A 22,869-nucleotide genomic window follows, 5' to 3' on the forward strand; every position below is an offset into this window, starting at 1 on the left:
AGAACCGCTTTTTTAATGAATATTATTCGGATTTCAAGACGAAAGAACTCCCTTTTGCTCTAGGACCTTATCATCCTTAGCATAAGAAACAAGTTAGAGATAACCCAAGGTGCACATGTAGAAGCATGGGAGGAGTAACTACACTTTTATCCCATTAATCTTCAAAACCATTTCTTTTTTATGTCATTGTTTTATGTGAGACTCATTTCTGTTTCTCTTCCAATTTTCTACACAAACTACCAAAGTTATCGTCCTTTAACTTAAAGATGTAAGGGTACTATAGTACCAAATAATACCTCAAAATGATGGATCGAAAAGTTCAGGAATGCGATCGAGAGATTCAAGGAAGGACTTTTAGGATAGTAATTCATCTCCTTATGTCATCTTACTGTATTTCCCATATTCTTTATTCCTTGTAAAGGTCAATACTAGGTTTATTTGGGTATTTAAGTCGGCTTCTAATTCGATAAGCAATAGTTTATCCGATGGGTGAGCATTTACTCTAGGGCCTTATCATCCTTAGCATAAGAAACAAGTTAGAGATAATCCAAGGTGTACATGTAGAAGCATGAGAGGAGTCACTGCACTTTTACCCCATTAATCGTCAAAACCATTTCTTTTGATGTGTCATTGTTTAATGTAACACCTATTTTTGTTTCTCTTCCAATTTCCTACACAAAATACCAAAGTTATCCTCCTTTCACTTAAAGATGTAATATAGTAGCATATAATACCTCAAAATGATGGATCAAAAAGTTGAGAAATGCAATAGAGAGATTCAAGGAAGATATTTTAGGATATTAATTCATCTCCTTGTGTCATCTTACTTTATTTCCCATATTCTTTATTCCTTGTAAAGGTCAATGCTAGGTTTATTTGGGTATTTAAGCCGGCTTCTAATTTGATAGGCAATGGTTTATCCAATGGATGAGCATTTACTCTAGGGCCTTATCATCCTTAGCATAAGTAACAAATTAGAGATAATCCAAAGTGCACATGTAGAAGCATTGGAAGAGTCACTACACTTTTATCCCATTAATCATCAAAACCATTTCTTTTGATATGACATTGATTAATGTAAGACTCATTTCTGTTTCTCTTCCAATTTCCTACACAAAATACCAAAGTTATCCTCCTTTCACTTAAAGATGTAATGGCACTATAGTAGAATATAATACCTCAAAATGATGGATCGAAAAGTTGAGAAATGCAACAGAGAGATTCAAGGAAAGGATTTTAGAATATTAATTCATCTCCTTAGGTCTTGGTCTAAGTTGTGTATAGCTGAAGGGCCTAACTCTTTGATTAACTTTTTTGAATGGTTGGGCTATAGATGAGGGCAGGTGTGATTTTTTGTATCCCTCTTTCATTTGTTTTCGCCTATAGGCGCCTGTTGTATACTTTTTGTATGCCTTGGGTTAATCGTTTGGCGCCTGTTTTTTATTAATATACTTTTTTTGTGCCTTTGCCTATCAAAAAAATTCATCTCCTTATGTCATCTTACTTTATTTCCCTAATTCTTTATTCCTTGTAAAGGTCAATACTAAGTTTACTTGGGTATTCAAGTCCACTTCTAATTCGATAAGCAATAGTTTAGCCATATTAGATTGTCAAAATGGGCAAAATAGTTATGGAAGAATTCAAACATTCCCTTATTTTGCCCCAAATGCATCAGAATTAACTACACCTGACCACACAAATTCCATAGCCCATACTATCCTAGCATCTAGAAACACGTGCAACCAGGTTCCAAGAATTGAAATTCATAGTTCACTCCAATGCAAATATGGGCAGAGTAGCATACCTCTCCCAACCCCAAGATTTAAATTGCAAGGGAACAATGATAAATTTGATCCTTCACAATTGCAACCAAAAGAGAAAATGGGGTACCTGCAAGACAAAAAATGCAACAACATTATTTTCCCATTCATGGCCACTTTCTTGGTTAGCAATTTGAAGTAACTACCACTCTCATCTCCTAAAACACATTTATGGCTAAATGTTTGGTTATCAATTTGGACCCACTTTCTTCCCTTTGAACCCATAAAAAATAATCCAAGACAAACCCAAATTGAATGATTCAGTTTATTGCATCTGGGTCTGTTTCCAGAGTCTTACAAAAACCCTAAGTCTGCAATAAGGGCGGGCTGAAAAGCATTATAAAATTGAAAATTCTCAACAGATGGTCAGAGAAAAAAAGGGAAAACGGAAATGGGTATGGTGAATTGAGAGAAGAAAGTCTGGAATTGTGAAGACTTACTGAGAAGTGGAGAGGAGGGCGCTGTGGGTTTGCATTTTTGTGGGGTCTGGAGATGCTGTGGAGCTTTGGCAGTGTGGTTGCAGAAAGACCCTGGAACTACAATAAAATAAATGAATGGGTTTAATTACTTTTCTGTTTTTTCAAAAAGAAAAAAGAAAAAAATAATAATATTATGATATTTTTAAATTATTTATTTTCTGTTATTTTACCAAAAAATATATATATTGAAAATAAAATTATTTTTTATTGTTATTTTTGTTATCTCTTAAAAGATTTATAAGCTAATCTTTAATATTTTGAAAAATAAAATAAAATAATTAATTTTAAATGGTTTTAAAAAATGTGTATTAAAATTTTCAAGTAAATAAATTTTAACTCTATGGAATTTTAATTTAAATTACACAAAATCTTCATTATTTAATTAAATTTTTATTAAAATTACCGTTAATTCCTCTTTTACACTTTAAATAAATTTTTTTGGAAAGTATGTTATATTTAAAAAAATTGTTTCAAAATATTTTTTTTTATTATTAAGATTATTAAAACTTATATTTACAATTTTTCTTTATCAAAATCATTTTCTTGCAAAAATTACTTTAATAGAGCATTTAAAAATTATTTTTACTAAAATTTAGATATTTTGTTTATTGGGAATTTTTTCTCATCTTGTGTGTCTAATATGTTAAGTATATATATATATATACAATTTTTTTATTGACATTTATTGATATTAGTGATTTTAGTTAACTCTATCGATGACAAAGGTATACCGTATACAAACCTTTCCAAATATAAAAAGATACTAATATTTATTCAACTAAAAATAAAAAAATATTAATATTTATTTAATTTAAAATTTTGTAATCCCCTTACCCTAAATTTCTTATTTCGTTGCTTATAGCAATCTTTTGTTTTTTCTTTTCCCATGAAAAAAAAAATTAGAAGAAAAATAAATAGAAATTAAAATTAAAATCACTTGCATGTCGTAGAAAAATAAAGTGAAAGTAGATAAATAAAAAAGTAAAAATAAAATATTTGAGAAAAAAATCGAATGAATTTTCATTAGAGGTTTCTTATTTTATAAGGAGTCACCTAGTAATGTATATTATCATGAACGATCATCCAAAAGTCTTCACAATACTACAATTTCTTATATTTTATAATATCTTATAATATTTATATTTTGTTCAAAATTTTCCTAATTATAACAATAAAATGGTTTATAGGCCCAACTAATTTCTTAACCAACTAAGAGGTATTTCTTTAATTATTTCCATCATCTTGGTATGTTGTTACTCATTTGATGTCGTTATATCAACTAATTTTGTAACATAAATTCATTTTGCTAAAAATAAATAGAGACAAGTATTTTTCAATTTTTTAATAATTTTTATTATTTAATTTTGGGTGCATGTTGATGAATTTGATCAACCAACTATAAATAAATAAATAAATAAATAAATTTGGTGAGAAAGTGAGATTTAACTTTTATGACAGGTTTAATATTAATACAATGAACTAAAACTTAAATTTAACTCAATTCAAGTTTAGAAAAATAAGGTGAAATTGAACTTAAATCGAGTAAGTTGTAGGATGATTCTCAAAAATAGTTTTTAAAATCAATTCTCAATAGTTTTCGAAAATAAAATTATGTTTAGGAATTCAAATATGAAATTGAGTCTTCTCAATCTATTTTCTATTAAGGTACTATATAGTTATACATGATACAAATTTTTAAAAGTATTTTCTATTTTTTTAATTATTATTTAAAAATATATTTGAAAATACCTAAAATTGGTTCTCACAAACAAGTTCTTCTTGAAACAAGTTCTAAATAAAAAATTTATCATCAAATTTTATAAAAACTATTTTTTATATATATAAAAAAAATTATTTTCAAAAACAGTTATTAAACTATCACTAAAACTCTTGATAGAGGGCTATTACATCAATGATTTTGTAATAAATAAATAAATAAATAAATCAATTCACATGACAAGCCCACCTTACCTATCTCAATAAACAAGAAAATGAAAAGGTGGTTGAGAAAAGTAAGATGAGGTTAGATTAAAATTTTAGTTAAAAAAAAAATTATAAATATGTGAATAAAAATGAAGTAGAGGTCATTTTCTAGGAAGGAGAGTGTCCATAGATGAGGAGACAAAGGAGGGTAGAGGATGGTGCGGATATTGCAAATGAAGACAATGGGATTTAGAGAGGTGGCAACTTCATATGCTTCCTTCAAAGAATGCTTCTTTTGGAAAGAAAGATTCTCTGGTCAACATTCATCTCACCCAACATCCTCCCTTTCTTGCCTCCCCTTTTTTTATTTTCCTTAAAAAAAATTACTATTATTTTTATTGAGTTTGAGAAATGTTCATGTGAGGCCACCTCCTCTTGGGACCTAGCTCTCTCTTCTTTTGAGAAAGCAAAAAAAACTTGTGATCTAGGGTTTGACCAAGAAATTTTGTTGCATCCACGTTACAAAAATATGAAAGTGGGTATGAAAAATATAATTTAGGTATCAAAAACGAATATTAATAAAAAATAGCTTTTCGTTGTCATATATAACAGGAGATTGCTTTTTGATATAACAGTTTCATTTCGATTATCTTTCTTTTATGAAATTAATGCCATTTAGATCTTGTATTAATTTTGAGTATGATTAAGATATAAAAAGTGTGATAAAAAAATGATCGAAATGTAATACTAAAATTTTGTTTCTAGATAATATGGTTTGATCCCGAGTAAATTTTCGTTATATGATAAGAAGTCATTTAAATCTTATTGAACAATTAAGTATATATTATGGGTTCAAATCTTAATAAGTTAAGCTTTTAGGGAAATTGGTAGATTAATATTATTTTTGTGTCAAATATGAAATTTAATTAATCCAAAGTTATTGTTTAGTTTACAAAATAATTGATTAAGAAAAAATGATTGATAATTACTTTGGAAAATTCTATTTTGACGTTTTATATAAATATTAAACATATGAAAAGCATGGTCAAAATACAAAAAATATAAAGTATTATAAAAAAATCAGTTTTAGAATCGATGACATATGGTTATGGGTCTCTCCTATCAAAATGTGATACTAGTAACAATATTCCGTGTATATGATTTACTTTTATTACTTCTATTCAACCTAAATCTTAATTTTGGTCGAATTCATTTATATTTTGATTTCATTTATTTGTACTATGATCTCATATATTAGTATTATTACCTAACGATATAATTTTTATTATGCATTTTCAATGATCAAGTAGGTCGGATAGACAGGGAATGACTATGCTGAATTTTCCTAGGTTTGTTAATTAAATATTAAAAAGTAATTATAAAAAAAATGGGAGTACCCTTTGAGAAGAGATGTGGGCATGCCCTCACCCTAGAAAAACCTATTTAATTCAAAAAAATAATAAAAATAAAAAATAACAAAAGAAGGGTGTGTACTTTGGCTCTAATAATTGCATCTTTCTTGAGTTCTGTGCCCATTCTGAAGCCCAGCCCACTGCCTTTTTCACGCTCTCCTTTTTTCCCTCTACATTTGCCCTTCCATTTTATTACATTCACAACATTGCCATAACCCCAAAAAAAATCACTTTTTTAATTTTAAAAAGTTACTTGGTCAAAATAAACTAATTTTTTGTGTGTCAATAAATATGTTAAAAATAAATGAAATTTGTAATAATAGTTTATTCAAACATTTTTTTTCTATTTTTTTTGTTTTTTTTTTTCAATAAACACAACAACATCCATTAATGTAATATTTCATTTAATTTTAGTGGGTATATGAAAAATAAAATTTTTGTAAAATCAAGTTGTAATTTTCAAAAAACAGAAATTATTTTGTAATTTAAAATTTAATTTATCTGTTTTTAATCAAATATCTCATATATTTAATAGATAAGATTAGGAAATATTTGATAGTTTAAATACATAACTTCCAAAAATAATTCTCAAAATGAATCTGTAATCTAATCATCCAGAAAAACAGATCATATCTTTCCAAGATATTCTATTATATTCAATCCCTGCTAAAATAACAAAAAGAAAAAGAAAAAAAAAGGGGGGGTAAAAGGGAGGGGGTGTTCTGAAACCAAAGAGAAAAGGGGAAAAAGCAGAGTGCATGGAGGTCTGTGAATGTGTGTGTAAATCAGCAACACCCACAAGGCTATGAGTGTAATTCAAAAGGAATATTCATATTCCCTCCATGATCATCCATTCCCAGCTGGGCTTCATTGTAACTCAGACATTTACAGCAGCAGACAGAAGAAAATGGTGTCTGAGACTCCCTTCATCCCCTCTCCAACTCCCAAGTTCTGCAACTCCCTTGCTAACCGGTAAAATGCTCTCTTTTCAACTTTTTTTTTACTCCTTTTCTTTGGTGTAATTCCAAAGTTGCGGTCCATTTTGGTGTGTTTTTAATGTGTTTTATGGTGTTTTCAGTGGTGAAATCCTGGTTTTTTGGTGGGTTGGGAGATGGGAAAATGGTGGAAAGTGTTTTCTTGGTGGTGTATTTCAGTATATATGTTCAATGTAGTTTATGGGAAAATGGTCTTGAATGACGAAATCTTGGTGTTTTGGCTGTTTGGAAGGTGGAAAAATGGATCAGAAGCGTTTTCATTGAGTGGTTTTCTTTTTCCTACTGTGATTTCGTTTCATGGTGATCACATTTTCTGTTTGGTGGATTTTTTTTTTTTTGAATAAGAAGTGGGGTTTTCTGTTTTTTAACTAATTAATTATTAAATTGATTGGATGATTATGAATGAATGGGTGATGAAAATCTTTGTATTGAGTTGATTCTCTCCAACATTGTCTGTTCTTTGTCTATTAATTGTTGTTGAAATGCTTATCCTGGTAAACAATGGAGTGTTAATTTGTGGGAAAATGGTTTTGAATGTTGAAATCTTGGGTTTTTTGGACGTTTGGAAGGTGGGAAAATGGGTGGAAAGTGTTTTCATGGATTGGTATTCTTTTCCTACTGTGATATCATTGCATTGTGAACGGTGATCCCATGTTCTCTTTGGGGATTTCTTTGTGAATTAGGAATGGGGTTTTCTGTTTTTGTAGTAAATTAATCAATTGATTGATTATTAAATTGATTAGTTGATCATGCTGAATACTATTTTTTTTTTTTTTTGGGAAATGAATGAGTGATGAAAATCTTTGTCTTGAGTTGATTGAAATGCTTATCTTAGTAAGCAATGGAATGTTAATTTGTGGAAACAATGATTTTCAATGATGAAAATTCTTTGTCTTGAGTTGATTGAAATGCTTATCTTAGTAAGCAATGGAATGTTAATTTGTGGAAACAATGATTTTCAATGATGAAAATTTTGGCTTTTTAGGTGTTTGGAAGGTGGGAAAATGGGTGGAAAGTGTTTTCATGGAGTGGTTTTCTTTTTCCTGTTGTGATTTCATTACAATATAAAGTAGTACTACTTAAATGGTTTCTGAGTTTTACTAAAAGATTAAGTTATGATACCATGTTGAATTACCAACTTTACTTAAAATCTTATGTTCGGTTTTTGAAATTTTAAGAGAAAATGCAAGAAAAAGAAAATAGAGATAAAAAAAGAATTAAAATTAATGAATTATTTTTATGAGCTTCTTCGTATTCATTTAACTTATTACCATCTTTTATGCAAAGATTAAATAATCTGATCATGTACAAGTTTTTAATCATTTTCCTTAACATTTTTTGTTTCTTTCCGTGATACTTCCTGGGACTGAATATACAGTATTTTTTTGGATGTTGCTGGGGATATCACAATCGTGGTTGATGGAGAGTCTTTTCTACTTCACAAGGTAATCTCCTCTTTCCAACATGATAAGCCTAGTTTAATGCGATCAATGTCTGCTTTGTTTTACTAATGAAAATGAACTATTTTTCCGGGTTTATTCAAGTTTCCCCTAGTGTCGCGAAGTGGGAAGATTCGGAAAATGGTGGCGGACGTCAAGGATTCCAGCCTCTCAAAGCTGGAGTTCCTCAACCTACCGGGCGGACCGCGTGCCTTTGAGCTTGCCGCTAAATTCTGTTACGGTATGAACTTTGAGATCAATACTGGAAATGTTGCTCAGCTCCGGTGTGCTGCAGAGTACCTGGAAATGACTGAAGACTACCGGGAGGAGAACCTCATCACCCGGGCAGAGACCTACCTGAATGAGGTTGTGACTCAGAGCCTTGAGAAATCGGTGGAAGTTCTATCCTCCTGCGAGATGCTGGCTCCTATGGCGGAGGAGGTGGGGATCCCAGACAAATGTGTGGATGCCATTGCCTTGAATGCCTGTAAGGAGCAGTTGGCATCGGGTTTCTCTCGTTTGGATTGTGATGATGGATGTGCAGAGCTTAAGAGCGGCAGGCTGGAATGGTGGGTCGAGGATCTTTCAGTGTTGAAGATTGAGTTTTACCAGAGAGTCATCGCTGCAATGGGGGGAGCAGGGGTTCAACCGGATAGCATTGTCGCGTCCTTGATGCATTATGCTCAGGCATCATTGAAGGGAATCGGGAAGCAGCAAATCTGGCACCCAACGAGGATGAAGCCGAGCCCTGGGATGGTGGAGAACAGTCAATGCGTCATTGTGGAAACCCTAGTGAGTCTTTTACCGGCAGAGAAGAGCTCATCGATTCCCCTGAGTTTTCTGTTCGGGATGCTGAGGATGGCGATCTTGGTGGGTGCCAATGTGGCCTGCAGGCTTGAGCTGGAACGGAGGATTGGCTTTCGGTTGGAGATGGTTTCCCTTGATGATCTGCTGATACCGTGTGTCCAGACCGGGGATTCCCTGTTTGACGTCGACACTGTCCACCGGATTCTGGTGAATTTTCTGCAGCGGATTGAAGAGGAAGAAAATGAAGAGTACGGGTATGAATCTGAAGCCCTGGGCTCTCCGAGCCAGGGTTCTGTCTTAAAGGTTGGACGTCTCATCGACTCATATTTAGCCGAAATTGCTCCTGATCCTTACTTGAATCTACAGAAATTCATGGCAATGTTAGAGATACTACCTGATTATGCCCGTGTCATTGACGACGGGCTGTACAGAGCTGTCGATATATATTTGAAGGTATACCTTTTACACTTTCCAATCATCTCTAACCCAAAGACATCCGCATCTGGCTGATTTGTGTGTGTTTATATTTTGTTTCAGGCGCATCCTATGCTAACCGAGCATGAATGCAAGAAGCTCTGCAAGTTTATAGACTGCAAGAAGCTCTCTCAGGAGGCATGCAACCATGCAGCACAGAATGATCGGCTGCCAGTTCAGATGACAGTGAGGGTCCTCTACTTTGAGCAACTCCGGCTGAAGAGCTCCCTGTCAGGAAGTTCTGGAGACGGGTTCCTCTCGCAGAGAATCAGCAGCGGTGTTCCCAGTGCTGCCATGTCCCCTCGAGACAACTACGCTTCCCTGAGGAGGGAGAACCGGGAGCTGAAGCTTGAGATCTCAAGAATGCGGGTGAGGCTAAGTGAGTTGGAGAAGGAGCAGTTGTTCATGAAGCAAGGGATGATTGAGAAATCCGGGAATGGGAAAACGTTCCTCACCTCCATTTCAAAAGGGATTGGGAGGATTGGTATTTTCAGCAGCCCAGCAGGAGGGAAGAGGAAATCTGGGAGGAAGTCCCGTGTAACAGAGGGGAAAACCGGTAGGAGCCGAAGGCATTCTGTTTCCTAGTTTCCAAGGTAAAATTGAAAGATTCCTAAACTATATTGACTTCATGAATCACAAGAAGGGCTCAGGGTTCATGATTCAGAGGATTGAACCTAGAATATGACACAACCCTCATGGGATCTACCCAGAAGGTATAAATTTTGAAACCTATCGGAAACTTGACAGCTACTGGTATGGAAGCAACTTGGCACACCACACATAAACCTTGAGCCTTAGCTCAGGCTCCTGAATGGGGATACAGAGACAATCAACCTGGATCAAGAGTCTGCCCAAATGTAAGATCATTCTATGTGTTCCCCAAATTGAAGCTTGAAGAGTAGAATTTCTAATCTATGATTCATTTTCAATTTCGGATTAGGTGCAGTTGTTACCATCCAACAATGTAGTGATTTTGAGTTAAGACACTAAAATCCATTTGATTATCATAACCAGTTTATTACACGGAAACCGGAATATCATGTGTCACTTATCTCAGGAGTATGAAATTAAGAAAGTATTGACATTATTTCTCAAAACATTGGATAATCTCCGATTCTAAGCCGGTAGACTGGGGATCCAAGATGATCAAGCAACAATTTGTCCAAAAAGAAGCTTTCTGATCTGCATAGATGTAGAGACAGGAAAAAAAATTGTTAGAACCATTCCAAAAATTGTATTGGGGTAGGTCAAGAAAATAGCATACAAATTTTCAAGACAGATGAAAACTAAAATTTGGGAAATCTTCTTGGAAGTTATCGCTTTTGTCCAGACAATCAAACCAAAACTGTAAAGGGCATGAGTTTTTTAGAAAATTTTTTCTTTTCTTCCTCCTTGGTTTTTAATTGGGAGATCTAAGGCCACGTGCGACTATACACTACACAACCTGGGTTTATTATCAGTGGAAAGTATATATGATATAACTTGCTAGATGCCGATGATGTGTATTTTCTCAATATTTGGATATTCAAATTCAACATTCTTAAATTCAGACTTATCAAATATTCTTTTCTATAACGGTAAGGAATATCCAACAGAATGTGGGTTAAGACAGGGAGATGGGAGATGACTTAAATACAGGAGAACGGAGGATATAGATCTATGTGGCTGATGGGCCAGGTAAGGGGATTAAGGTTCATTTAGTTGATTTCATACCTCAGGCAGTTTCTGTCGGAATACAACATCCAATCGTGCATCCAGAGTGTTCTCGCAGACTATCTTCCCGTCCTGTGAAGCCAAAACCACTCCTCCTGAGCTGTTAAACCATAAACCATAAATAAGAAGTTGGTAATCAGCTTAGGGCATTGTACATGCATGTAAGATGACAACCATATAAACACATTTGAGAATAGCTAGGTGCTGGCAAGCAAAAGAATCTATGCTAAATGCTAACCATGTAGTATAAACAGTGCTGAATTTTTATTTTATAAGTGTAAACAGTGCTGAAATTTTGAGAATGCACTGCCACAGGATGGCAAGACATTGACTCAGAAACTGTTCCTGTTTTCCATAGAACATGAAGGAAAACTCATGAAAGCAAGATAATTTTGAACTCATTTTCCATGCTATATACCAAATAATGGAATGATGGCATAAGCCGAGGTCTTCCTAAACCCCTTACATGATGCAAGAAATCTGGAGATCAGAAATTTTTGCACGAAGAGGCAGAAAAGATTTTTACCAGGAGAGGCTGTGGGAATCAACACTAGTGGGAGGTGGTGGGAGGTATACAAGGTTGTCAATGGTAACTTTGGGGACATGAACTTTGGCTTTGTCAGCATACTCTTGTTTTGCTTCCCCCAAAACAGACTCAACCGGCCCAAGGTCAATCTCTCTGCAGCGCAGCAACACTGCTGGCTCCTTCAGTCGTAGTAAACTCTGGCAGTTGCAAGGAACAAATTCTGAGTCACTAGCCCTTAGTATCCAATAGAAGAAGTGAAAATTTCAAACTTACACAACTCATCATCAATAGGAGCAAAAATGATCTCAAAACATGGATCAATAGGCCCACTAAGTAAAACGAGGACACAATTATACAAAAGTTGATAATTATAAGGAGAAACTGCTTTGCTCTATAAGAACACAAGTCAAAGTAGGTAAAGGTGAAGTGAAAAACAAAAGGTACAATCCAATCTATGACGTCGAAAGGCAAATGTCATGCAGTGAACAGAACACGTGTGACAGTGCCTATCTGTCTTGAATAAATGAAAACCCTCATCATATATGAGGTTGAGACAACAAAATCACATGCCTGGTAGAATAACAATCTGCGGATTATCTCACAACCAGAACATAAGGTAACAACCAGAACATAAGGTAAGAACCATCTGACTGAGTGACCCTCCATTAAAGCTTGATAACCATTCTTGGTAGTAAGCAACATAAATCCAATCAGCTACCCTGATTAACCTTTATGAAATAATGAGCTAGCAGAGTGATATATGAGGTCTACAATATGTTATACCTGTGTGTAGAGATCCAATGTAAAAGCATAATTATTTTCCATTTATTTATCATTTTGGTAATTGTCTGAGCAAGAAAGAAGAGTACATATCCAATACTACCTGAACAATCAAACCTTTAAGAAGCATTTTGTATCCATTTGTGTCATCACAAACACGCAAAAGTTCCTTGCCAGCGGCTTCTTTCATGGAGTTCACCAGATCATCTTGCGCTTGAAGAACCTTGATGCGGGATGCATTCAGCTGCATTGAGTACTCACTGCAAGGAAACATTTTTCGGTAACCATATCCTCAAATTGACTAACTTTGAAGGAGAGAAAAACATCATTAAGAAAAATGGAGATTATCATGCCATGACTTATTTTTGGAGCATATCAGATCAGATAGTCAAATCTAAAGATTGTACATTTCACGAAGAAATATATTCACGATTTACAATCAAGGGAAGAAGAGAGCAAGAACTGGCACGCTAAGCATGAGGGATATTAAGAGAAAAAGGGACCAAGCTTCCAAGATCAAATCCATTATAGAAGTCGACCAACAAGTAAAGAGATAGATATAATATCACTCTTTCTTTCCTTTTAGACAAAGTCGCACAAAGGAAAAGATGATCAATATCAGATTCTCAACCTGTTCTTAAGCCAAGGCCTTAAATCCGGAAAACTCCAGGTGTCACTAGTTCAGGAGGTGAATACCCACTTGATCTGGGCAGAGAGAAGAACCACAGATCCAATGCAAATGAACAAGGTAAAAGACGATCAAAATTCTCCTCTGCATCCTTTTATACCAGTTTTTTTCACTTTTTTTTTTTGGGTGGAATACTGCACCTTTGGAGATGTTCTTATATATTAGGATCATATCCAGTGTTGCCATCCAATGTATGGTTTTAACAATCCACATTCTACTTCACTTCCATTTTTTTCTCTCTTTGTACCATTTGTTAGCATACTGATGATTTAAGTGTTTCATTTCATTTGAAAGCCATCCCTTTTTCCATGAGATGAGGGTTGAAGTGATGTAGAGAGGGACCTGAGCTATTTGCTGAGGAAAGAAAAGAAGACTAAAGACCTGTTTAGGAGTAATTCTCATAAAAACGCTTTTAGCCTATAGTACTTCTGTTAGTAGCACTTTTATAAACTACTAGAATTACTCCCTAATAGGCTCTTATTTATATACTATTTATAGTAAATGACTTACTGTGATAACTGGCAGTGTGGACCACAAGTGAGTCCTACACTAGATTCCATTATAACTTCTAGTGAAGTATTTCTTTGAAAGCATCTATGTAGAAATGAGGTTTCTATTTATATATAAAAAAAGGTTTAGACTCTGAAACTTGCTATTTGGATTTCTTTTGCAAAAATTTCTCGCTCCTAACTCTACTCAAAAAGCTTTTAGGGCTCAAACCTCTTTCACTTTAAAATGCTTTAGTGTGTATTGCAAAACACTGTTTAACAGTTTGAAGGAGCTTTTAGGTAGTCAAAAGATGTGCAAAGAGGCCTACATGTGCAATCAAACATACTTTTAAGCACTTTGGCAACCACAAAGAACTTGAAAAGTTGTAGGATAGGCCCCAATACACACAGATAATGTCCAAATATACATGCACAGATACACTTCATATGGATATTAACACAAAGTGTAAACATACACACAACAAGCATAATGTGAATACACAAATTACCTTGGCCTTACATAGATAAAATAATAATAAAAAATCTTACAAACTCTATGTGTTCCAGGCTCTAATAACTTTAAAGTCGCTGCTTTTGTGCCAAGAGATGAATTAAGGTAGTTGGGGACAAGATGACCCCAATACCAACCTAATATCATTCGATCAAATCTGCAACAAATGTGCAGTGACTTAAGATCAAGAATCACATCAACAAATCCCAGATTACATCTGATTACATATGTCATATTCCTATCTCTTTAACAATAAGAATGTGTCCATGTGTTGGTGAGGGGTGGGTGGAAGGAGTATTTATATGAGCCACCTAGAATAAATTTTTATATCTTATGGGGAAGTATAACTTAAGAAATTCAAATGCAAAGATAAACCAGTGGAATATTGGTGAACCCAATGATGACAAACCCAGAACCCAATTAACCCAACCTATTACTATTCTTTTATAGGGCTACTGGAAAAACAAACTACTCATGCATTCATAGGGCAACAAAACTTATGCTCCATTGCGTTGGGGATAGAACAAGCGGGTTGAGTTGATGCAATTCCAGGAGGGAAGGTCCTAAGGCTGAGCTTAGGTGACAAGGGATTGGGGATAGGGTTGGGCCAGTTGGTGTGAGAATGGTGAAGGTTCCAGGTTCAATTCCATGTACTAAATAAATTAAAAGAAAAATACCTAAGAACAAAAAAAAAAGAACAAAATTGAAGGAGGGAGATATACAAAACTCACATTTTCCTTCGAATTTCCACCTGCTTTGCCTTCCGCTCATATTCTTGTCTAATCTTCTTCTTTTCAGCTTCAACTAGTTGCAATTTCTCAATGTTGAATTCCTAGAAACAAAGTGAAAAATAATAATAAATGACTATAACAAACATGTCAAATATTCATTCATATACCATCCAAAAACAATTTGTAACTTCACTTTTGGACAATATGATATCGACTAAAACTTAACACAAGATGCAAATAACAAAAAGAAAAATTAAGCTTGAACATCAGGTAAATTACACCAAAATTTCAACCTGAAATTGTCGATGATATATGATTAATTATACAACATTGTGTTCTTAGGGATCAAGATTGATAGATAAATCAAATCATCAACTGAAGAATGATAGAATTACACACACACACACACAAAGAAAAAAAAAAGAAAAAAGAAAGAATCATGCAAATACATCAATTTTTATGACAATACCCAGATGAATTTGACTTGAAATTGTCAATATACCAATGATTAATTACGTAATTCTGTGTTCTTCAGATCAAAATTGATAAACATATTCAGTGAACAATTTTAGAACATCATCAAATGAATATATCCACCTTTACGACAAAACCTAAGTCAATACAACTCGAATTATCGATAAACCAATTATTAATTACACAAAGTGAGCTCTTTACGATCAAAGTTGGAAGACACACCAAATCATCAATTGAAGAAGCGGTATAATCACACAAGCGCCACCATGTATTATCGAATTTATATGCAAAAACATCATCCCTATCCCCCAATTCAACACAACTAATCATATATTTATCGGGAAATTGAAGATTCCCCCCAAAATAAAAACCTCTTCAGCAGAAACAGAGATTTCGTTAGCTTTCTCTTCCGCCTCCTGCAGAATGAATCTGACCATCTGCTGTATCTGCCTGGACACATCTGCATCGTTCATCTTGATCTTCTCTTCAAGGTTTTCTTCTCAATTTCTCGATTTAGGGTTTTTCTTCCACAGTTCCTCAACTTTCCCCAATGATTTTCCCTCTTTGAGGAATGTTGGTTTACAAATTTTATTATATCAATATATATAATTTATTTTTAAAAATATAGAAAACAGATTTAAAACATTTCAAATTTTCAAATAAATATTTATTTTATAAAATATTAAAAAATTAATTTTAAAAATTATTTTAAAAAATAGTTACCAAACTTTTCTAGACTTAGAAAGTTTTCGAATTGAATTCAAGATGATATAATACATATGAAAATTCGAAAACTTTCTCTTGTAGGTAATGCAATTAGAATTTTTTTCAATCTTAAGCATATAAAGACAACGAAAATAAGTGATATTTTCTCAAGAAAATGACACAATTAGACATTTGTAATAGAAAATGAACCATTTTTTCAACCTTAAAGCATGGCTTCATTTGATTGGTGATGAAAGATTGCAATTACAAAGTCATTATTGGAAACCACCCAAAGGGCATTCCAGAAAAGAGAAAGAGAAAATGGAAATTAGGGCACAAAATACATGGGATTTGGAAGCTTAAAGGTCCTATTGCCCTTGTAGTCTCCTTGGAGGTCACTCCATTGGTCTCCCACATTGCCCCATATCCTGTATCCTTCTTCCACCAACTGCTTCCTAATTCCTGACTTGTACTGAATTGCTCCTTGTCCCTTGTGTTCTGCCCTCCTGGTTTAACCCAACAACAGAAAAAAAAAAACCTAGTTATTTAATTAATTTTGATTTAATGGGCATTTGATAAAACCAAATATTAAAGAAAATAAATTTCATTATGAAAAATACAAAATATAGTTTAATATAATTTAAATCATTGAGAAACTTGTATATTTTTAAATTATTTCATTTTTATAATAAAAGAGTTAAATACAGAAAAAAAAAAAAAAAGTTTGAAGTAGGATATAAAAATAATTTATGGATTTTAAATTTATTTTTTATTTTCTTTCTATTTCATTTTTTTGATATTTTCCTTCAAAATTTTCAAAAACCAAATATAACATAAGTGTTTTAGCCTTCTATTTCAACATCATGTTACAAATGTTTTAGTTACATGAATTTGACCAATCATGAAATTACGAAATGTTACGAGCATCCTATGAAATTCAAAATTTATATATAAATGGATGTTCGATAAAGATGGAAATTAAGATGTTAAGGGTTTACAAAAATATTTTGTAACACACTGCTAATAATTTTTAATTATATTTCAAATAACAAATTATTATTATTTAAAAAAAAAGAAAATCATAAATATTTTTATATCTAAAGAAATACAACTAATTAATGTCAAAATAAATTATTATTATTTTCCCCGTCAAATAAGTCTTCTTTAAGTCTACCTCAATGCCATTAACATGGCATGTGACTTAAAAGGTTGAGTCAAAGTTCCACTTTGTTCAATCTCCAATCTGCTTATTATTCCTCTGCATTAATTCATGGGTTGAGAGTTGAGACAAACTAATAAGATGGCAACATCTTCAAATTTTATTTTATTTTTTTTACCCAATATTTCCAATTGTTATGGAAAACCATGAAAAAAATAAAAAATAAAAATAAAATAAAAATACATATCATAAATATTTTAAATAGAACATACTAATAAAATTTTCCAAATAATTAACCCAAAAATATATGATAACATAATACAACATACTCACATTATTATAATTATTTAAACATAAATAACAATTAACTCTTTCGATCACATTCATAATTTTATTTTTCTAAATATATTAGTAAGATTAAAAACCGTTACAAACTTTGAAAAATTTTAGTATTTTTCGATAAAATTGTTGAACTATCCATTTCTGTATAATACGGCTCCATAGCACGAGCAAAACACACAATCTTCCACCAAATCAAATTTTGATACCATGTTGAATTATCAATTTTCCTAAAAACTCAAACTTATAAGATTTTGGTTTAATACATGTGCTCTTTAATAAAAATGATTAAAATTTGGTATTTGAAAAATGGGTTTATTTATTTATTTACTTTTAAATTTTGGGTAGTAATTGCATACCTTAGAATGAGCCTTTCGTATCCAATAAAGCCTTGATTATGCAGATTATCAACGGTAACTTGACCCAAAGTCTCTTCATCTCTACCAGTAAGAAGGATGACCTTGAACCCACGCTCAACCAACTTGTCAAACAATCCCAATACTGCAGAGATGGCTGGGCATCCTCCCTTCAATGCCCATGCCTTGAACCCTTTTGGGTCATAGGGATCACACCTGCAAATTCATTCGCAAATATCTAATTTTAAAATATTTCACGGGTTTATTGGAAAATGTTTTCGAATAGAAAACAAAATTCTATTCAAAGTCATTTTTAAAGATTACTTTAAAAAAAATTTCAACTGTGAGAGGCAATAATTTATTTTAAACAGATTTTAAAACTATTACTCTCTCAACGTAAACTTTTATCTTATATAAAATTTATCACTATTTCTCGAGAAAATCTATCCAAACAAACACTAAAAAAATTAATTTAAAGAGAAAAAAAAAATACCCGAATCTCTTTCCTTTGTAGTAGAAGAGATTGGAGATGCAAGTATCATCAACATCAAGAATCCAAGCATCCATGCCATCGTCGGAGAGGACTATGCCCTTGACGTAGCTCAAGATTTGGTCAGCGATGAAGTCCATATCACGATCATACTGTCCTCCTATCATGTAGCCCTGAATATACGGCAAGCATTGCATCGGAACCGTCCGCCACCCGGCCATATTGTTCGCCTCCACCGACATCCTCCAGCTCAAACAGTAGCTAGCCTCATCACGCACCACCGTGGCCCTTGGGCAGGGCTTTATGGCGTTGGCCATGGAGCAGATAGCTAAGAACACGATCACGACTACCTCCCTTACACCTCGCATGGTCGCCAAAAGCGCGTCCCTCACCCAACACACTGCAATTCAAATGGAGACATAGTTATCACATTTGCACTTGAGCAACATGAGAGAAATAAAAACAATAGGAAAAGAGAGAAGAATCACATCTGCAGATGGCGAACATGGAAATGGGAATGCACTAAGAATTCTATTCTTGCAATGAAAGGAGTTTGAGTAAGGAAATTTGATTGTTCGGGGATTGGCAAGCCACCGGTCCATGGACTCCATGCATTTAACCAACCAGGAGTGCGGAAAAGTCATATTTTTCCGCACCTTCCTAGTTGGTGATGGCAAAGGAACAACATAGAATTCCATGTAATCCAGCTCGGAGTATTTTCCGGGTTGGACACTAGAAAATGATAAAATACTTATGTAGTTGTTCAATAAATTGTTTGCTGGGGTTTCTTGACAAATTCCTAGTCCACTATCAAGTTGACTAGCTAGGACAAGGATCTTCTTCATATCTAGCCGCTGTCTTTTAGAGAACACGACAAACGTGGTGTCGGATCCTTTTTTAAAGTTATGAAGTAGAAATTGAATGTTTGTTCAAGAAAAGTCAATGAAAGTTCTTGGAAGCAAGAAGGATACCCACTTGTAAATATTAATATCTGACTAAGGATGATGATTCTGAAGTGAACACTAAATAGAGCAATTATATGAAAGGAAAATATTCTTAATCTAGATTATAAAAGAAGCACTTAACCCATCGAGTTAGTTATAATAATACATCATTCAACTCGATTAGTTAAAATTCAAACAAAGTAATTAAGCTTGTACTAAATCAATAACAAACAAAAACCATAAAAATATACCCCTTAAATTTCCTAGATTTTAAGCAAGCTTTGAAGCACCATGATAATACAATTATATCAAGAAAAGAGTTTGTTATTTGTGTTTTTAAGTCAAAATCTCGATTTCAAATATTTTGTATAGATAAAATAAAAAATGTATGAATATAAATTTGTAGTTAGTTTTTTCTTTTTCTTTCTTTTGAGAGGTTGTAAAACTTTTTTGTCATTATTGGAGTATAAATAAAAACAAAATCCCATAGAGCGACAGGGGTGGGTCTCGTAAAAGAGAGAAAGGAAAAAAAAAATAAAAAGAAGATGGATTTGTGGCATAACAACGCATGTTTCATAACAAATCATTTATACTATCAGAAAGCTATAGCGTTTTTCATTTTTTATTTTTTTTATTTTGAAGTTTGAATTTATCTAAAATTTGAATATAAATCGATGCAAGAGCATCATTTAAACTTTAAATTTAATATAAAAGTAAAAAATTAAACTTAATTTAAGAAAACAACCTATACGACTTTAGGTAAAATGAAAAATAAAAAAGAAAAGGAGGAACAAAATGTAGAGATTTACCTAGATGGAGATGGTTATTGAACTTGGGGCTAACCGAACTAATTAAAAGCCATGTTTAGACCCAAAGAGAGAGGCCTGATGCACTTAATGCATATAAACATGATGATCAAAACTACTTCTATTTATATTCATTTACATACAAGTAGCTAGGCAAAAATGAGTGGGGCTGATGTCAGATAGCAATGGAAAGTGTAAAGAAAAGTGGGTTTGCATAGAGGCACATGGGGAGAGTGAGACCCCACTAGAGGCCTGCAAAGTCACAGGGAAGGAGGTGAACCCCAGAGTGGGAATATAGTCAGAGCCCATTGTTGATGGCATGTTTAAGCTCATGGAAACTAAGAAAAAGAAAAAGAGAGAGAGAGAGAGAGAGAGAAAGAGGAGAGGGAGGGAGGGAGAGAGAGAGAGTTGTGGGAGGTTGCATGGTGTTGTTGGACCAAAAATGGAATGGGGGCCTCCTGTGGGCAATTGAGTGTGCGGGGTGTGGAAAGAAGGAGATGACTAGGAAGAGGTGTGTGACTACAGGGATGTGAATCAGCATTGTCTCCTACTTTCATCAAAAGTCAATGCCTAGAAGGAAAGTTTGAACATTGCTCAATGAAAGGAGATTGTGAACAATATTCATAATACAAGTTTGTCCAACTATATCAAACACAAGTGCAATGATAATACTCTAATTGGAAATATCCTATTATGCATTTGAATAGTGTTGGTATTGGTGTCTAACTCAATCAATGTATTATCACTTAATGAAAAATATTTGAAAAACTAATAATATTATCTTTACTATCAACTTAAGTTTTCATGGTTTTACATGATATTATGATTTTTAATTTAAAAAATTTCATTATATCAAAAAGGTATTATATCGAAATTTTATATCTAATCACGTTGTTCCTACCTTAATCATTTTTTCTATATTTTGATCATATTTTTCATATCTTCCATTAATAGCCTAAACTTTTGAATCATGAATTGCCGATATTCCATTACTTCAATAGGTATGATCATATAAACACAATGAGAAATTATTTGAATATTTTAATCGTCTGACTAAAATAAAAGAAATATATACACAAATAATGTGAAAATAATAATTTTTTAAATATAATATTAATCTTTTCTTCTCTTTTTTATTAAATGTATCCCATAAAAGAGAGGCATAAGTACATGAGCATGGGTCTTGCCTAGGTGGGTTGAGGTGGCTTCCAAATTGAATAATCACACTCAAATCACCATATATTAAATTAATATTATATTTTAAAAGTTATTTTTCAAAATATACAATATAAAATTCATAATATATATATATTTTTTTAATCCAAAGTCCTATTTAAATCAACCAGCCATATGGTACATCATTTTTATTCATCTAATGACTAACACCATCCCATACTCTCCAAAGTACATGCCTCATCACCCAAAGTTTTCTTAAACTAATCTCATCTCCTACTTTTTAACTTTTTAAAAATAAGTGTATAATTAATTAGTATTTTCCAAATAAAAAATAAAAAATTGGCTAATTAACCAATTAACTAACCCAATCATCATCACTAGATACATTGGAAAATGACATATATCCATGCATGTGGATGGAACATTATGTTGTCGATTATATTTAGGTGCAATAAGAAAGGAAAGTGTAGTCAAATTAACCAAATTTGGAGTAGTTGATTCATATATATAGGTAAGACAAAATGTCAATTGCTTATCCAATGTAATTTAAGGTATTTATGCAATATTAGACCACATTTCTAGCTGTCCAAGCACTCAATTAATGATTTTTTGTGAGCAATGTCAATCACCCACTTGCTTCCAATAAGAGACTTGAGTAGAGCATCGATTGATCATAATTGACTAGACATATATAATTGATATATTATGGTCACTTTCTAATGTTGGTACTTTTTTTTATGGAATTGTGTTAGGGGATATTTTTTAAAATATTAAAATTCTGAATTGCTCTTTTCCAAACTTTTTTCTTGAATGAGCTACTAGATTCAAGTCTAAAAGTATTTCAATTTATAAAAATATTAATGATTGAGTATATTACATTAAACTTTAATTAATTTAAATCCAACATCTTGAGCTCAAAATTTTCAATAAAATTTATTTAACATCTAAATCTTGGAAAAGACCAAAATGCCTTTATCGTTAAATGAGAAAAATACCCATGTTTTAGTAATTAAAAGAAAAGTTCGGACATATAAGTCTATTTTGGTCACTTAGTTATGCTTTCATATCAAGTTATTAATTATTGGAAAATGTTTTCACCAAGCTTTTACCGTGATGTTAAGAAATTGAAGAGAAACCTAAAATAACTTTAAAACCTTATTACATTATCAATTCATATTTGGATTAACTGATTAATAGGTAAAGTAATTGATCCATAAAGATGTTGATAGATCAACATTTGGCACTCATGGATTAGTATTATAGATAGAATGCATGTCTGTTGTCTTATTTAGCACAAATCACCATTTTCATGAGTTTTCCCGTTATTATTAAAAAGTTATTAAATGGTCATATTCAATATTTAACACATCTATACCCTAAATCAAGTTCAACCTAACTCCAAATTAATTTCATGTTAAGTTGTCACCACACCTTTATAATGGTTGAAAGTTCCTAAAACTTGAGTAATTCAACTAGGGTTATGGTCAATTTCTTACCCTAAAATATAAAATCCTTGATATGATTTTTAATTCAAAGCTTTAGTCAAATTAACCAACCATATATTATATCCTTTTTATTCATCAAATAATAACACCATCCTAATCTTCCCAAAAGCACATGCCTCATCACCCAAA

At 32.7% G+C, this 22,869-nt stretch overlaps 4 protein-coding genes across 6 annotated transcripts in view; 1 reads left to right on the forward strand and 3 right to left on the reverse strand.

Moving 5' to 3' along the window:
* LOC117920732 (histone acetyltransferase TAP1) overlaps positions 1 to 2,345 on the reverse strand; it is a 13,537-nt gene extending 11,192 nt beyond the window's left edge. For both annotated transcript variants that reach the window (XM_034838332.1, XM_034838331.1), the window contains exons 1-2: positions 2,261 to 2,345; positions 1,805 to 1,890 (exon numbers count right to left, since the gene is read on the reverse strand). In XM_034838332.1, coding sequence (XP_034694223.1) covers positions 1,805 to 1,890; positions 2,261 to 2,295 — 121 coding nt within the window. In that variant the 5' untranslated portion in view covers positions 2,296 to 2,345. The remainder of the gene's footprint in view (positions 1 to 1,804; positions 1,891 to 2,260) is intronic.
* A 4,055-nt stretch (positions 2,346 to 6,400) lies between these two features.
* LOC117920363 (BTB/POZ domain-containing protein At3g08570) lies at positions 6,401 to 10,356 on the forward strand. The gene is made up of 4 exons (XM_034837833.1): positions 6,401 to 6,606; positions 8,008 to 8,074; positions 8,174 to 9,328; positions 9,413 to 10,356. The coding sequence occupies exons 1-4, from the start codon at positions 6,440 to 6,442 to the stop codon at positions 9,932 to 9,934; spliced, it is 1,911 nt and encodes a 636-aa protein (XP_034693724.1). The 5' UTR covers positions 6,401 to 6,439; the 3' UTR covers positions 9,935 to 10,356.
* On the reverse strand, positions 10,328 to 15,835 carry LOC117920364 (V-type proton ATPase subunit E1-like). Its single transcript, XM_034837834.1, has 6 exons — positions 15,632 to 15,835; positions 14,787 to 14,887; positions 12,472 to 12,628; positions 11,589 to 11,785; positions 11,063 to 11,162; positions 10,328 to 10,531 (listed from the first exon to the last, which is right to left on the reverse strand). Exons 1-6 carry the CDS (start codon positions 15,731 to 15,733, stop codon positions 10,496 to 10,498), a joined length of 693 nt encoding a protein of 230 aa, XP_034693725.1. The 5' UTR covers positions 15,734 to 15,835; the 3' UTR covers positions 10,328 to 10,495.
* Positions 15,836 to 16,160: 325 nt separating this feature from the next.
* Positions 16,161 to 20,150, reverse strand: LOC117920873 (acid phosphatase 1). Of its 2 annotated transcripts, none has more exons than XM_034838542.1 (4): positions 20,063 to 20,150; positions 18,313 to 18,709; positions 17,823 to 18,035; positions 16,161 to 16,471 (listed from the first exon to the last, which is right to left on the reverse strand). In XM_034838542.1, the coding sequence occupies exons 2-4, from the start codon at positions 18,675 to 18,677 to the stop codon at positions 16,294 to 16,296; spliced, it is 756 nt and encodes a 251-aa protein (XP_034694433.1). In that variant the 5' UTR covers positions 18,678 to 18,709; positions 20,063 to 20,150; the 3' UTR covers positions 16,161 to 16,293. The 2 variants fall into 2 exon arrangements, with proteins under 2 accessions (XP_034694433.1, XP_034694432.1); XM_034838541.1 differs by lacking the exon at positions 20,063 to 20,150 and adding an exon at positions 18,798 to 19,005.
* Between the last annotated feature and the right edge of the window lie 2,719 nt (positions 20,151 to 22,869).

The sequence above is a fragment of the Vitis riparia genome, chromosome 8, assembly GCF_004353265.1.
Source record: "Vitis riparia cultivar Riparia Gloire de Montpellier isolate 1030 chromosome 8, EGFV_Vit.rip_1.0, whole genome shotgun sequence".
NCBI lineage: Eukaryota > Viridiplantae > Streptophyta > Magnoliopsida > Vitales > Vitaceae > Vitis > Vitis riparia.